Below are 16,695 nucleotides of genomic sequence, written 5' to 3' on the forward strand. Positions count from 1 at the left end.
ATACAGCGCCACTGTGGATATAAATGAGTAAATGTTATTTTATTTGCAATAGAGCAATATTGGACAAGTCGTATTGATGTTTGCTACTGCGCGTGTCTCCGTGACTGCAGCCATGTCCAGTTAGCCAGAACGCAGCAATCTGTGGATAACGAACCTGGCAAGCTAGCCAGCCAGCCCGTTTCGACTGGGTCTGCGGTGAGGGATTTGAACAGGTTTCATCGCCCAGAGGACAGTAAAGCCGGGTGCTGTGGTGCCACCATGAGTCCCGCAGGCTGCCCCCATGTCAGCGGCTTCAAAGTGGACAACTGGAAGCAGAACCTGAGGGTCATTTATCAGTGTTTCGTGTGGAGCGGTTCAGCCGAGACCAGAAAACGCAAGGTAACAAGTGACAGACGGAACCCTGGGACCTAAACCTACCAGACTGTTTGTGTGTGTTTGTGTGTGTGTGCCGAGCTGTCCCGTGCGCGGACAGTTCCCCCGCCCTTCCAAAAACAACACAAACACCCGACACTCTGAATGCCGAAGTAGTTTGGTCTCTGTCAAATACTAACTCCGCTCACAGCACAGTTTCTTCTCAGTATTTAGCCAAAAAAAAAACCACATGACAGGCTCGCCACAGCAGCCGAAGCTGAAGCAAACTTTCCAGCATATCACCCGGTGAACCCCGCACGGCCGGGACGTTAAGCTGAGTGAAAACGAAGATACCGCGTCAGAGAGCTGATGTGCATCTGTTCGCGTTGGCCCTGCGCCTGCAGTGGCCCCACTTCCTCCCACCGGCGCACCGCAGGTCAACATTTCACGGTGGTATTTCCTCGGGTGGGGGGGGATTTAAATCAACTAAGCATAACCTCAACCTGTTATCCTGCAAACCCCCCCGAGCAGCGAAAACAGACAGATGCACCACTGCCATCTCTGCACTGCGTGACAGGATCAATACTGTGTGTGTGTGTGTGTGTGTGTGTGTGTGTGTGTGTGTGTGTGTGTGTGTGTGTGTGTGTGTGTGTGTGTGTGTGTGTGTGTGTGTGTGTGTGTGTGTGTGTGTGTGTGTGTGTGTGTGTGTGTGTCACACCAGCCTGTCTTTTCACATGGGTGCAGTTTGTGCTTTCTGACGAGAAGAAAGCACATTTTTATTGAGTCATGAATATTGCAAAGATCCACAAAACGCGTGGATACAGAGCAGATGTTGTGCTTGTATCTTTAATGTGTGTGTGCGCTTGGCTGCCTGCATGCATCCTGCACTCTAATGTGCTCTGGGACGACTCCCTGTCATCTGCCGTGGGATCAGTGGGAGCTGGTAGTGCAGGAGGCATGTTTACTGAAATAAATGGTGTTAAATATTTGCAGGGTCTCCTCCTGGTGTGGCGCTACATTTGTATTGATCGTGGCTCAGTATTTCACAACGATGTGAGCATGCGTCTGACAGGAAGCCCATTCGATGGGAGACTTCCTCGAAATGTCTCTGCAGATCAGGGTTACAGATCGTTTTGGAGCTTGGCGAGGTTTTCCATCACATTCAGTCGTCACATGTTCACCAGTCTAACCTCAGCTCAGCATATGCGTCCATTTATTTGTGTTAGTATGGAAGCACAGCTCATTATGCATTATTAGCCTCAGGGGGAATGCCACGGGTTTACCCATCTTCTAATGTAGCTGCTTCCACTATCCGCCCCCCCCTCTGGTTCACTACGCCGAGGGGGAAATAAATAACTTCATCTGACAGTTTTCTCCCATTATTTTGAAGGAGACATATCGTCATTCTCTCTCCACTCCGTGCTGACCGTTGGGCTACGTCTGGTGTCGTCCTCAAATGGTCACCGTCGGCACTCCGTCTGCATCCGACTGACCTTCGGAGACTCATTGAATTTTAAGCATTAGTTTCCCTTGAGAACTCGCAGGCTCCACTCTCCGGTCGATCACAGAGGCGTCTGATCCCACGGGAATGACCGCCGCGTTGGATTTTTAGCAGTCCACCGCGGAACCAACGTGTTTTTCTGCCGCAGAGGAGAACAGTGACCGGAGCCTCGCAGGGTAATGCGTTCAGATCTCCACTGGGAAATGCTTAGTTACCCATCTTCATGTTTCATTTGCGAATAGTCCCACTCCATCAAACAGTAGGGGGTTCACTTGTGTATGTGTGCACCAAGGCAACCACAAAATACGACCAAAGACGTGCTAAATCATGTGAATCAGTCCCATTCCAATCGGCACTACTTTGCCTCTGGAAGTCCTGTAAAGACCGTCTGCTGTTAGCCTGCACCACGGCTGCTGCCTCCAAATGGAGTCATTGCAGAATAAGCATTTAACATGGCCCGTACTTTCTTGTCGTACAACTTGCCCCCAGGCCAGAGAAGAAAGAAGTAGAGCTGCCCCGAGGGCTTGTCAATGGCACATCCAACGTCCCTGCGTTTGTTATTGTTTGTTCAGCTACTGGACATCGCACCTTTGATCATACAGTCATGTGTTATAATTGTCCTATCTCCATCACTTTTATTTTGAATTGTTAGGTCCTTCCCATCTCCTACAGTGGTGTCCGATTGTTGTCAGGACTATACAGTATTTGGTAAAAATACCTTTTTTGTTTCGGAGGGGCTGGCCCTTTAATTCCCCTCCTGTGGATGCGGGGCAGGCCCGGAGGAGACGGAGGGCGTTGCGTCCGGCTGACAGTGGGATAATGTCCTCGCTTCCACTTCTAACCAGGATCTTTCCAGCCCATTACCTTCTGCTGCTCCTCTCCCATAACATCCTGTCGGCAGATGGGTTGTCGCCGTCATCGCAGCGCTCGCAGAAATATATGACACGGACAGAGCTGGGGCTGTCACAGGGCCTTACTTTTAGTTTACTCCATGGCCGGTGTGCTCAAGCAGAACTGCTGCGTGTCCATAACTACTCCATACGTGCACTCGGACTCTTGCTGGCTTGACGGCAGATGATGTAAGGATGTGTTGACGGACACTCATTTCTCCATGAATGCAGTGTTCTCTCGGGGACCAGAGAGATACACACTGACAGTTGGGAGAATGAGTGAGGAACGATTGTAGCTCCGTACATGAGAGTGGTATCAAATTACTAATACGCTAACTATGGACAGGTAGTTCCATACATCCCCACTTCAAAAATCAAAGGTGTTGCCCTCCATAGCTATTTCCATCTCCTTTCTTCTTCCCCCTACTCTCTTCTCCCACGCATTGCTCATTTCTTCTCACCTCTTCATATTCATGCAGCTTGCTCGTTGGCATGCCAGCGTCTCATCTGCATGCTTTTGAACCGTTGCCATCAACCCATCCCCCCCCCCCCCCCCCTCGCCTTTCCAACATGACTATCAAGCAGAATATATAGGAGGCATGTATCAAATCACAAACGATAATTATCGTATACTGCAGTTCAGGTTGACGCATTACACTTGATGGAAAATAATATTGTTTAGATAGCAGCTGAGGCCAATAATTATGGAGCCATATCAGGGGTTGGCCCTATCAGAAATGATTTCATTGTATTGTAGTTCGAGAGACATTTGACATTTTGAGTTGCGTCCACCACAACTTCCTACCCTGCCGGTACGCCCATGTGACATACAGTAGTTCCCTGCTGTGGTTGCATGGCCATTTCGATACGTGGTGCCTTAGGCCTGAGGGTATTGTGCATTTGGCGCAACAATTCCCATAATAATTTCCTCTGTCTCTGTGTTCTCCTCATCCCCTCTCCGTTTCCTGCCCCCCCCCCCCCCTTCTCTTCACAGGCCAAGTCGTGTATCTGCCACATGTGCGGCGCCCACCTCAACAGACTCCACTCCTGCCTCTACTGCGTCTTCTTTGCCTGCTTTGCCAAAAAACACATCCACGAACACGCCAAGAGCAAAAGGCATAACCTAGGTATGGCAAACACACACACACACTCTCACCAAGGCATTCACAGCTGCAGACGGAGCAGGTGTGTCTCTAGGGCTGTGTTGTGCACACGGTGCCACCCACCAGACATCGGGACCTGCAATTAGCCCCCTTTTCTTTTGCTTAAATGAGTGGCTTAAACAAAGGCTGCTAAATGGGGCTAATTACACAGCCCCCCCCCCCCCCCCGTGTGACTGCACGAAGCGCTGACGGTTCACAAACACCCGAGCGTGCGCGTGTCTATAATTAAGCTTCAAGTTGGTTATATGGTGAACCTTTTTATTTTTTTCAACTGGCCCGGCTGCGACAAATAGTTGACAGCAACAGAGAGAGCAATTATCATGCAACCTGGTGCAATTTGATTGCAACGCAGTCTAAAAGGCTTGTTCCCACAGGGGGTTTGAACGTCACCTGTGCATTCGGCCTCACGTGGCCCATTAGAGGTAGTAGGCATTCGTGTACTTACTAATGAATAAGGACTGAGGCCTGTCATGGTGGCTGATTGAGAACTTAAGCTTTCACATGGGCTGGGAATCTTCTTTGTTGGTAACACCTCCGAAGCAATCATTGGGGTTTTTATGGGTTAGAACAGAAACATCTGATTTGCCTCCACCTTGTTTTGATCGGATTGTTATTCCAGGTCAGAGAAGGTAACGTAAAACATTGTACATCAGTAAAAAAAAGAGATGAAAAGAAATGATGGAGAAGGCCTCTATTTTCTCACCACAGCCGAGGTTGTTGGTTTTGTTTTTCCGCCGCGAGAACTGGGAAAGTTGTTTTTTCAGTTCACCGAGCACAAATATTTTCATCACACGGACGCAATCTGGACGGCTCCCGAGTCGAAGACGTGGGTGTTTTGGCTGAACACGCACGAGAACGGGTCGGCCCGGCTGTTTTCCCACCTCCGCCCTAACTCCCACAGGGACACGCGGCCTGCGCTACTCAAAACACTGCACACAAATCTACCGCGCTACGGCGGAGACGATCGCTGCGTGTTACCTCATCCCACACAGTTAAACAGCCGCTGAGAGCGGGCAGGACTTGTGCAGGCTCCTGTGAATGCAAAGCAGTCTGGGGGAGGACAAAAAAACAACAACAGTATTCACCTGTAAACTGCCAGCCTTCACAGCCTTGTTTTCTAGGTGCTGCATCGTGTGTACCAACATGTGTACAACCTTTTACTGTCTATAAGAACAGACTCCAGAGGCAAACAGCACGTTATCTTCAACGCAACGGCATCATCCTGTCTGAGTAAATGCTGCGATACCAACTCTACGCCCGGTGGTGCTCTCGTCTTCTTTTCTTTTCTTTTCTCATCCTCCTCTTAATAGAATTGGGCTGCTTTGAGCCGCAAGTGAAGCGCGTTGCACTGCAGTGTTTATCGGAGGCAAACGCTGCCGCAGGGTTTGTTTTTGTGACGAAGCCTCCGTTATCGCTCAGCTCAGAAAGACCCTCCCCCCCCCCACACACACACACACACACCCCCACACCCTCTGGCGTGTGTATGTTTCCCACAGAGTGTAATTGTGTGTTTAATTAGGTTAGCTGCTCAATCAAATGCTGCAAAAACAAAAAAACTCGAGTGAGAAACGGAGGGAGAGAGAAAGGGACAGATCTCAGCAGACTGGTGAGGAGGTAATTAAATCGTCTTTACCAAACCCTGTGGAATTAGCCTCCATTAAACCCCCGGCCCCTCCTCCTCCTCTCTTTTCTTTCTTGTCGTTCCATCGCTTTCATCCCACCGTTTTTTATGCGTTTCGACTCGCGGCTATTTGGTAAATGCCGTTTGCACCCTCTGGTATTGGGCTCGCCTCTCTCCGTCTCTGTCCTCCTCTCTTTCCGCTCTCCTCCTGTTCCCTTGGTTACCTGATGACCCAGTCGATATACTCAGAGTTGTCAAAGTGTTTCATCTGATAACGCTTCTGCCATCAGCCTCGTCTTTCTTGCTTTCCTTTCTGTCTCTTTTACCCCTTCCTCTCTTTCCATCAGTTCAGTGGAGTTCTGTGGTGTACTTCCATCCTTCCCTTCCTCCATCCTGACCCCCCCCCCCCCACTTCCTTTTTTTTGTTTCTCCACACCTGCAGAGGATGACTGCTGGGAAATGCCGACAGGCGGGTTGTCATGGCAACAGCAAACAGGTTATGGAGGTTAAGCAGGGTAATGGAGCAGGTGAGGAGAGTAGGGAGTGGAAGGAGCTGTGGTCTCCCTCCTCCTCCTCCTCCTCCTCCTCCTCACCCTTTGACTAATCAAGGCTCCCTCCGTCTCTTTTGGGGCGTCTCCCCCGTCGCTCCTGGATGGAGTTAACAGACAAATGATATGTCAGCAGATAAGCCCGGCTACCTGGCATCGCAGCACCATGGCAACATGGCCCGAGTAGAGAGACGAAGCAGAGAGACGAACCAGTTGGCGCAGAGACTCACCGTCTGTCAGACAAGAGAGTCCCTGCGTCGACTCACGGCTTCCTCGTTTGTTTTTCCCTCCAGCTATCGACCTGCTGCATGGCGGGATTTACTGTTTCATGTGCCAAGACTACATCTATGACAAAGACATGGAGCAGATTGCCAAAGAGGAACAGAGGAAAGCCTGGAAAATGCAGGGTATGACACACACATAGCCATACCACACATGTTCTACATACACACACCATGTGAAAGCTGGATGACGTCTCTGGTGAGTCTGGTGGTCTCAGGGTTAAATTGGTGTGTGTGTGTGTGTGTGTGTGTGTGTGTGTGTGTGTGTGTGTGTGTGTGTGTGTGTGTGTGTGTGTGTGTGTGTGTGTGTGTGTGTGTGTGTGTGTGTGTGTGTGTGTGTGTGTGTGTGTGTGTGTGTTTCAGGCATAGGGGAGAAGTACTCAACATGGGAGCCCACCAAGAGGGAACTGGAGCTTCTCCGCCACAACCCCAAGAGGAGGAGAATCACCTCCAACTGTACTATTGGTCAGTATCGCTTTGTCTCTTGTGCGCACATACACACACACACTAGTGTTGGAGAGGATGGTTGAGTAGCTGCAAAGAGCTGGATGTCAGTCTGAGCCACACTTAAAGAAAAAAGGGGACTTTTTATTGAAAGAAAAACAAAAAAGCGAGTCGACTTGAGTCGTAACCATGTCGTAGCGTTCCATTCAGATATAATTGCGGCAAAATATCCTGAGGAAATATATTCTCTTAAAGAAGATTGAAAACAAAGCTGTCCGTACGTTGACCCACAGGGCGTTCGCTTTAAGATTCAGTAAAGAATCATCTCTGAGCAGCCCGCTTGAGTACAGGTCATTGTGCCAAGAAACTCTCGTCACGTCTGCACCAGGTTTCCAGGCAAAAGACTCATATTTTATAATGGGTATTGTAGTTTAAAACAGCATGAACTTCACTGAAAACAGTGAGTGAGGATAGCTGGCATACGTTTAACACTGTGTGTGTGTGTGTGTGTGTGTGTGTGTGTGTGTGTGTGTGTGTGTGTGTGTGTGTGTGTGTGTGTGTGTGTGTGCGCGCGCGTTAGTCGTCTACCATTAACAGCATTGCAGCTTAGATGCCTCACTGCAGCACCAAAGTAAAAATGATCCGTCTCTCTTCAGCGCTCTCTCGCTATCCTCCCTCTTTTCTTGACTCCTCCCTCTCTCATCCTTTTCTCTCTGTTGCCCTTCTTATTCCTCTCTCCTCGTCTCTCTCCTCAGGCCTGCGGGGGCTGATAAACCTGGGCAACACGTGCTTCATGAACTGCATCGTCCAGGCGCTGACGCACACTCCGCTGTTGCGCGACTTCTTCCTGTCCGACCGACACAAATGCGAGATGCAGAGCAACTCCTGTTTGGTGTGCGAGATGTCGCAACTCTTCCAGGAGGTAACTCTCTCCTTTTAAAAAAAAAAAATTATAATTAGTTTGGTAGAAGACGAGAGATTGAGATGCGTGGAAGGGAATGTTCACTTTCTCACGTACACGCCTCGCTTCTCAAGTTCTACTCAGGCCATCGCTCGCCGCACATCCCCTTCCGTCTCCTTCACCTGGTGTGGACCCACGCCCGTCACCTGGCCGGCTACGAGCAGCAGGACGCCCACGAGTTCCTCATCGCGGCGCTGGACGTCCTGCACAGACACTGCAAAGGTCGGACGCCCATGTACACGGAGACGATGCGCATGATTTCAAAAATGCCTTCACACAATGATTGGACTCACGTTTTCTGATTTACCGTCAGATTTGTGCTGTGCTGCATTCTTTGCATTTGCAGCGCCCCGTAGTTGTCAATTGGTGTTGCAGGCACTTCTGTGGACGTATCCTTCAAGCTTTGTGAATGGATCCCCCCCCCCCCCACATCATAATCCATGGGGGTGCAACCGAGTAAAATTCTAAAAGTTTCCACTTTAAAATGTGCTTAAGTATGACGGTCAACTTTTTATTCGCTAACGTGACACCAAGACAGTGATACATGTTGCAAAGTTCTACGCTTTACATTTCGGGGGGGAAAAAAAGAGCATACTCATTTCATTATCCGTCTGAATTATTACATCAATTTTGAAAAAGTAGGTGAGACGAGAGGAGGAGGGCTGGTTGAACGAGTGAGATGAGAGGACGAGAAGAGAAGAGAAGCGCTGACTGACGGAGCGATGCAGAACCACGGTGCTCATGGATCTGCATCTCTCTCTGCAGAGTGGCTGTGAAGTTACACAGCATTGCGTTTAGTGACTGTGTGTGTGTGTGTGTGTGTCTGTGTCTGTGTGTGTGTGTGTGTGTGTGTGTGTGTGTGTGTGTGTGTGTGTGTGTGTGTGTGTGTCCACACAGACGACAACGGGAAGAAAGCCAACAACCCCAACCACTGTAACTGCATCATCGACCAAATCTTCACAGGGGGCCTGCAGTCTGACGTCACCTGTCAAGTCTGCCAGTAAGTGCGCTCGTGTGTGTGTGTGCGTGTGTGTGTGTGTGTGTGTGTGAGGTTCTTCTGAAGAGAAAAAAAAACCCACAGCAGAAAAAAAAAAATCTTTCAGACCTCAGAAGAGCCAGAATAAAGAGATTAAAGCTTGATAGAACAAGCCATGGCCGTCGTCTTTCCAGTACAGTTGCATTGTGTGAGCAGCAGACCTCTACTTGTACCGTCTCGACCAATCAGCCGCTCTAAAGCGACGCCCTCCACTTCTCTGTCACCATCCCGGTTCAGCGCTCTCGAATTCCCTGGCCTGAGGTGACCCTCCAGCACCCTCCTCCCCCTCTCCTCCAGTCACTCTCATAGTGCACCGTCAATCACTCTCACTCACACACACACACACACACACACACACGGCTACACTGCAGCAGCAGTGAAACCCTTTAATGGCACGCAGAACGTAGAGTTGATCTCTAGCTCCACCTGGTGGTCAAAGAAAGCTCCATTCTTCCATCGAAGACATTTACGGCAGCTGACTCATTGCAACAGAGGTGGAGATGCACCAGCAAAATGTGATTTTTCTTTGTAATTAACAACATAATGACATCACGAGAACATCCTTTCAGGGTTTTGTCTTTTTCTAGATCAAGATCAATGCCATTCCTACGGAAGCCCAGAGAGACAAGTGAGGAAAGAGAAATGCGATCCATTTTCTACTGCTAGAAAAGCTACTAAAACATACATTTCTTTATCCTACAGATTAGAAAAAGGGGAAGTTTTCCTGTTTGTCTTAACACGTGTTTATAACATGGACTCAAATTTAGTTTTGAAAACCAAGACAAAGTTTTTCGCAATAAAATAAACGATGAAAAGCATTTTAATACAAATTTTAAATGGAAGTACAGCGAAAATGATGAACGAATTAGAACATATCAGGCCAATAAAATGCCTTTGAGAAAAAAACAATCTGCAGATGAAATTTAAAACACTTAACTGAGGGAATGTTAGTTCTGTATTAAAATGGTTTCCACCCGAATTCTCTTAGGTCACGAATGCCATAAGCCAATATCATGAGTTCTATATCTTAAAGCTGCAGTGTGCATCTCCGAATGATGATGATGAGGAAAACGGCAACGTGTAGCGTCTTCCTGTGCCTCCTCTGAAGATGCACAAATCAACACACGGCAACGCCTCCAATCTGCATGACATACTGTATGTGCAGCGTTTTCCATCCTCTCATGCAGACTCGCTGTGTGTGTCCGTCTTCCTCCCTAGTGGCGTCTCCACGACCATAGACCCGTTCTGGGACATCAGCCTGGACCTGCCGGGCTCCTCCACCCCGTTCTGGCCCCTCAGCCCCGGTGGGGACGGTTCAGCGCTGAACGGGGAGAGTCACACCACTGGAGCCACAACGCTCACCGACTGCCTGCGCAGGTACCTGATCCTTTCAGAAAAATCACAGTCTCTTGGGTCTGAAACTCTTCGGGGCACTAAGTCTCACTCTCTGCATTCCAGGTTCACCAGGCCAGAGCACCTCGGCAGCAGCGCCAAGATCAAGTGCAGCGGTTGCCATAGTTACCAGGAGTCCACCAAGCAGCTGACCATGAAGAAGCTGCCCATCGTGGCCTGCTTTCACGTCAAAGTAAGAGTTCGGTCTTGACCACTAATTCCTGGGAATACCGGTTATCAGAGCGGCGCTCTCGTCTCCTTGTTCCTTCTCAGAGGTTCGAGCATTCGGCCAAGCTGCGGCGGAAGATCACGACTTACGTCTCCTTCCCGTTGGAGCTGGACATGACGCCCTTCATGGCCTCCAGGTGAGCCCACACTCCAAACAGAATGAGGCTTAAGTAGGTGGAGTACTTCCGCCGTTGTTGACGGAGTTTGTTCTGCGGTGTGTTCCAGTAAGGAGAGCCGGATGAATGGGCAGTACCAGCAGACCGTGGACCCCTTCAACAATGACAACAAGTAAGGCAAACACCTGTAATCAGCCAGACTCTGAACCAGCACCGCTTTCACTTGATCACACTGATGCATTCTGTGCACTTCTCTCCGACCACTTTTCATTCATTCTACCAACACCTCGTGTTTTTTCTTTCGTGGGCTTTATTCTATTCAAATGCTGATTATTAATTCGTAAACTGCTGGCAAACCGAATATCTAAGCTGAGTTCGAGTTGGAATAAATGTAACTTCTCCTGCTGTAATACTTAGAGATGTCAATCTCTGCCATGTTTACTGCAAACTAAAGGGATTTTTTTTTAGCTTTTTTTTTTATTCTTCTTCTGTGTATCGGTTTGTTTGAAGTTGCAGCACGCGTGCAGAATGGGTTACGGCTTGTTGCAGCATTGACTTCTCAGCTCTTGTTTTCCATTGTTTCAGGTTTAGTCTATTTGCAGTAGTGAACCACCAGGGGACACTAGAGAGCGGCCATTACACCACCTTCATCCGCCAACACAAGGACCAGTGGTTCAAATGTGACGACGCCATCATCACGAAGGCCAGCATCAAGGACGTGCTGGATAGCGAAGGGTGAGCGAGACATTGCGTTGGCGAGATACAGTTTGTGTGTCTAAGAAGCTCTGACAGTGACCGTTCCCTTATCTCCACAGGTACCTTTTGTTCTATCACAAACAGTTCCTGGAGTACGAGTAGTTCCCTCCGTCGGCGAGGAGACGAGGGACGGTGCGAGGACTCGTTGCATGGGAAAAGGTGACTGAGTGGTGAGAGAGGGGCGGGGACACAGAGACACAAGCCCACCTGAATCGCTCCAACATGGAACCACCCTGTCTCCATACTGGTCTCGTTCCACTGTACGACATTCAAGAAGGAGATGTGCGCCGCGCAGGATAAGTGCATAAAAGTGCAAGAACAAAACACAATGCAGGATGTTTCATAAAACGTGTTTCAGTTGAATTGAGGGGATGAAGAAGAAGAAGGCAGCCGTGATAATCTGCTGGATTCAGTCTTCATATCTCGCCCTCTATTTCAGATACAAACAAAAGGGCAGAAAGGATTTTTTAATTCGTTTTTTAAGGTTTACTCGATCACAAATGCTGTTCGTCACCGTGTTTCGTGCTCGCACAGCTGCGCTAAGTGACACCCGAACATGTGGAGTCGCAGCCTTCCACAGAGGCTCTGCTTGAGCAGGAACTTTCTCTTTTCCATTCGCTTTCCCTGAAGCGGCAACTTCCTGGACACAAGCACACTCGTCTAACACACCCACACTCCTGCAAATGACCAAATATTTCTAGATCGGAAGTTGTCTTATTATGCATTTCATGTTCAGATCGCAAAAAGTGTGTGTGTCGTGGGGGGGGGGGGGGGGGGGGTATGAACATTGTATAGAGTCACAGTTAATCCCATTCATGTGAAGTTGTAGTTGTCAGTCAAATACTTGGAGGAAACTTCAACAAGGAGTACACAAAGGATCCGTTCTCTTCTGCCTCTCATGCTGCTTCCAACAGTCCCGGGGGAGATAACCTGCACAGTGAATACTATATTTTTATACATAATGTAATTAAATCGTTTGTTTACAATTTCTCCATCAACTCTCACGTTTTTTCGACTGCGTTTCATTGTGCCCGTCAATAATGTTTTCTTTTGCGCACGCAAAATTGTGCCGATAACGTTCGTGAAACTGGCTTCATTTTATTTCATTCTTCTTTTTTTTTCCCCTGTTTTAATTTGCCTTTAGTTGGTGAAATGTGTCGGCGTTTCAGAGGCATGTTCTCCGCCTTCAAGACGCGTTGTCGTGATGCTGTTTCAGGTAAAGGGCGTATGTGTAACGGGTTCGACGCTCGATCCCGCAGTGTTCATCGTTGGCCGCATGTTGCTCTAATTCGGTGTGTGTGTGTGTGTGTGTGTGTGTCCTCGAAACAAGGGAAGAAAAGAAAAGCTCTGTGTAGGTGTGTTTGTACAAAATGTGTTATTGCGCGTAACAAGAGAGGAGGAAAAACACCAAGTGCGTTTGTGTACCCGTTTGTATGCACAGGTGCGCGTGCGTATGTACCGTATGTTGGTGTACTGCATCAGTACTTGCGTTCAGCATGCCGTCTGAGCTGGGTACAGCAGTTTGATAGGATTTTCTTTCTTTTTTCCCCCACATGTTGATGATGTATGTATAAGTACACATGTACAGTTTGTATGTATAAGAGACGAAGTGGTGAAACCTCAAAGTCGATTTTTGTTCTTCTCTATCACCGCGGGGTCGTAATCGGAAGAAACTTTTGTCTTGACCCGGTCAGTCATTCCTCACACACACACACACGTGTGTGTGTGTGTGTAACTGCTGCAAGAACTGGACACATGATGGCACTCGAATAAAGAAAATCTATATCTGTAAACACTTTTGTGCCTCTTATTTATTGTGTTTGATGGAATATGATGATTATTTTCTTTTTCTTTTTGTATTGTTATTACCTCCACTTTTCGGTTCGGTTAGTGTGTGTGGATGATGTAAAACACCAGATTTAAAGCAATGCTTTTGTGTGTTTGTTTGAGGAGAAACTTCAGTTTTACAGATTTGTTGATTAAATCGACAAAATCGTACGAGTGTCAGTCGACGAAGACTCTCTTTGGTTTTCTGTCTTTGAGGACAGCCGTACTGACTACTGACTCTTTAACAACAGATGATCGTTTGAACACTTTTGAACAGCTTCTCCCCCAGATGTTTCTGATATCAAGGTTTTATTTTTCATTATTGTGGGCAAAACAAGTACAAAGGGATTCTTAATCTTCCATCACCACACACACACATATATATATATATATATATATTTGTTCCAGTATTTGCACATACACATTTCTGAACCCAGTCACAGTCTTCCTGTGACTGGGTTTCTGAAAGTATTTCATACGGAGATGTGATCTGTAGATGACAGCTGGCGATCCAATGCTGCTCGGCCCTCATTGATCTCATGGTGACCATAACCTGTCGTCACTAGTCTGCCCTGTTGAGAGAGCTGTTCAGCCCAGTGAAGCAGTACTTTCAATATTACTAGACCAGACATGCATGCATGGCTTCTATTCAGCAACATGATCATTTTCAGTGATACTCATTACTTATGGTGTTCTACTGGCCCGTGACAATATCCGCAGTGTGATTGAGAATCCAATACGCTGACCATCTTCTCCTGCGAGCTAAGGACACGTTTGGCCATCACAGTTGTGTCCCGTGAGACGGCAAGCGAGCCTCATCCCACGACTACAGCCTCCTCCTGTACCTCCAGTCCAGAGGTGTACAGGTTCTCCTCAGTCCAGAGAGGCCCTCGCTTTTGGATCGGGGATTTGTGGAGGACGGCCTGCTGGTAGAATGGGAAAGGTGCTCTCAGTGGCCTGTCGTTGCCCTGGCCCAGCGCTTTCAGATCGGGGAAACAGTGGACACACACGCAGGTCTCAGTGGGGCTGGAGTCGTATGATGGCTCGCGGTCTGTGGTGTGGTTTGAATTTGATACAAAATCTGTAGGAAGACAGAGAGGGTAGTGGGCACACATTGGAGAAAAACGTATGAATCACACGCCATGATGTTTTTTTTAACAGTAGTTTAGAGACACAAGTTTGGAAATATTAGATAATACGGAAAACAATGATGTGTCTGAAGGGGAACTACTGTACATTGATATGTGGGCAACAGGACAAGTCTTTGGCATTGGAAGCATATTGTAAGTCAGCAGTCTGTCCCGGTGGAGAGCAAAAGAAGCAGTATGGAGAGCAAAAGAAGCAGTATGGAGAGCAAGAAGTATACTCTGGCCGAAACGCAATCTTGGAACCCACCTGGTATTGTCTGACGATGAGTTGGCTGTTTATTGGTTTGTAAATGATTGTAAGCTGGCTGCTAGTGGAGCAGTCTGTTCGTTAACATTGTCTCCAACTACAGTCTCGCATCTCAAGTTGCCAATTAAACTGCAAACAACAAGTCTGGTCTGGCTTTCCACTGGCTTCACTGGAACCCCAGATATTTAGCCCCTTGCCTCCAGAGGCTTATCCGTCGTCAGACCGATAGCCGATGGGTTTCAGAGATTGCAGCTTGACTAACGGATAAACTACTCACCGATTACGGATTGGATTGGGTTAGGGTTAGGGTTAACCCTAACCCGAGTACGGATTGGAGCCTTTTATTTGTATCCTTACCACACTAACCTTTGGATCTCTTCCCCGGTTGGCCAACCTCCTGGCCTGGCTGGGGGTGCTTCGTCCCTTTGGGTCCTGGATTGGAGGTTTTGGCCCTGGCTCCCCTCAGTAAGACTGCAAAGGCTAGAGACAAGCTAGAGAACAGCAGCATCATGCTCAGGGCCAACAGGGAGTAGAGCAGGATAGTGGAGTCTTCCAAGGCTGTCGGCACCAAGATCCTGGGGGATACAGGGGGTGTTGGAGCTAGAAAGTGGATGGGAAGAATATATCTTAAAGACCTTCATGGCGAAACAGCAGGTATTTTTTGGGCATTTTATTCCTCTATTGGGAAGCTAAAGGTCGAGAGATGACAGGAAACAAAGGTAGAAAGATAAGGAGCGCCATGCAACAATGGCTCCCTGAAAACCTGTAACGTTGTGGTTCGTGGTTTGTGCCCCGAAGCCTCTAGCGCACCGAGCTACGTGCATTCTCCACCAATGTACAACCAACAAGCATCTGTCTAAGCACAGAAGCAAGCATCCTCTATGTACGCAAACCGAATACCATTCAGCCCCATTATACAGGAGTAGTGGGGTTGTGTCTGGAAACCCCCGCGAGATCATTGAGGTTGGGCATTGACCTCGAATGGTGAGGTTAGGGTAGGTCGTCAAACCCTCGAATTGAGAACATCAGGCGAGATGGTTAAGGAGGCATTACCCTCAAGTGGTTATGGTTCGGAAAGGTCGTCGAGCAGCGGGTCTCACTTGAGTTTTAGGGTTCGGGGGTCAGGGTAAAGCTAGGGTAACCATTAAGACGAGTAGTGTCCTTCTAGCTATAGCTACTGTGTTTAGGTAAGCTGGTGACAACAGTCGCTGCAATTGGTATGTATTTGTAGTTCGACGAGAGTTCCTCCTTTACCTCAACTTGCGCCCTGAAAACTTTGTCCACGGAGGCCGAGCCCAGCAGAATATTTATGCCTCCCGGAAACAGAGATAGTCACGAAATAATTAAAGCTGTAATCCAGGCCAGCGGGGTCAGTACTCACCCTGGCAGTGCTGGGAGCACTCTGCTGGATGTCCGCCACAAACGTCAGCGCACCTCACACATTTCTTCAGCAGCATGTCATAGTAGTGCCCGGCCTGTGCTTTACAATGTGCAGACTCTAATGCAGGGGAAGAACACATGATCAATTGTAAAGATTCATTTCTGTCCATTTGAATTTCTTCTTCTTCGAAGGATGATTCTGAAGTTATACCCATGCCGATCAACTATTCATCTTGTGAATCAGCTATTTGAAGAAATGTAGGTATACTGCTGGAAATATTGTACAGTGCATCATTTACCAATGTTTTATCAATGGTCAAGGCCCCTAAAACCACTTTAGTTCTGTGAACTTTCAATGTCATCAGCACAACCATGCGTGTATTCCTGTACCTCCGGCCTAACTTATGTATGTGTGTCTATGTTTCTACTCACCACAGTAACCGGTGCATCTGGCGATGACTTGTGGTTGGCTGCATTGACAACCAAAACATTCTCTGATCAAAGCATCCCAGTACTGACCCGCATGGCAGCTTCTACCCATCAGCCCTGATGACCCTCACACTGACGAACACAAAGGACAACACAGAGGTACAGAGAAAGACGAGTGGTGAGAAAAGAGCAAGTGGCGCGTGAACGAGTAACTGTAGATATTTCCATTTCATGGACGTGTGGCGTTTATTTTGTGTAACAACCTCCTGCGGGTGGGAAGATTTTTAGAGCAAACCTTGCAAAACCATGTGCAAAGTCCAGTGAACCGGAGATAAAGGGCCATCAGCTACATGCCAGCCTCGTTGCTGTTGCTACA

At 48.1% G+C, this 16,695-nt stretch overlaps 2 protein-coding genes across 2 annotated transcripts; one reads left to right on the forward strand and one right to left on the reverse strand.

Annotated features, from left to right (window-relative positions):
• usp22 (ubiquitin specific peptidase 22) lies at positions 1 to 12,983 on the forward strand. Its single transcript, XM_079293047.1, has 13 exons — positions 1 to 378; positions 3,737 to 3,869; positions 6,368 to 6,481; positions 6,719 to 6,820; positions 7,555 to 7,721; positions 7,835 to 7,982; positions 8,658 to 8,760; positions 10,015 to 10,173; positions 10,255 to 10,381; positions 10,462 to 10,553; positions 10,642 to 10,704; positions 11,118 to 11,267; positions 11,348 to 12,983. The coding sequence occupies exons 1-13, from the start codon at positions 259 to 261 to the stop codon at positions 11,388 to 11,390; spliced, it is 1,521 nt and encodes a 506-aa protein (XP_079149173.1). The 5' UTR covers positions 1 to 258; the 3' UTR covers positions 11,391 to 12,983.
• Positions 12,984 to 13,930: 947 nt separating this feature from the next.
• Positions 13,931 to 16,431, reverse strand: tnfrsf13b (TNF receptor superfamily member 13B; the record flags this gene model as incomplete). Its single annotated transcript, XM_079293951.1, has 4 exons — positions 13,931 to 14,196; positions 14,877 to 15,110; positions 15,892 to 16,008; positions 16,323 to 16,431. 4 exons carry the CDS (start codon positions 16,429 to 16,431, stop codon positions 13,931 to 13,933), a joined length of 726 nt encoding a protein of 241 aa, XP_079150077.1.
• Between the last annotated feature and the right edge of the window lie 264 nt (positions 16,432 to 16,695).

Source organism: Melanostigma gelatinosum (assembly GCF_949748355.1).
Source record: "Melanostigma gelatinosum genome assembly, chromosome: 21".
NCBI classification, from domain to species: Eukaryota; Metazoa; Chordata; class Actinopteri; order Perciformes; family Zoarcidae; genus Melanostigma; species Melanostigma gelatinosum.

Bases quoted from the DNA above. Each gene is read 5' to 3' on its own strand.
- usp22 (XM_079293047.1), top strand. From the start codon at position 259: ATGAGTCCCGCAGGCTGCCCCCATGTCAGCGGCTTCAAAGTGGACAAC. The intron at 10,554-10,641 runs GTGAGCCCACAC...GGTGTGTTCCAG, and splicing joins ACGCCCTTCATGGCCTCCAG to TAAGGAGAGCCGGATGAATG. The intron at 10,705-11,117 runs GTAAGGCAAACA...CCATTGTTTCAG, and splicing joins CCCTTCAACAATGACAACAA to GTTTAGTCTATTTGCAGTAG.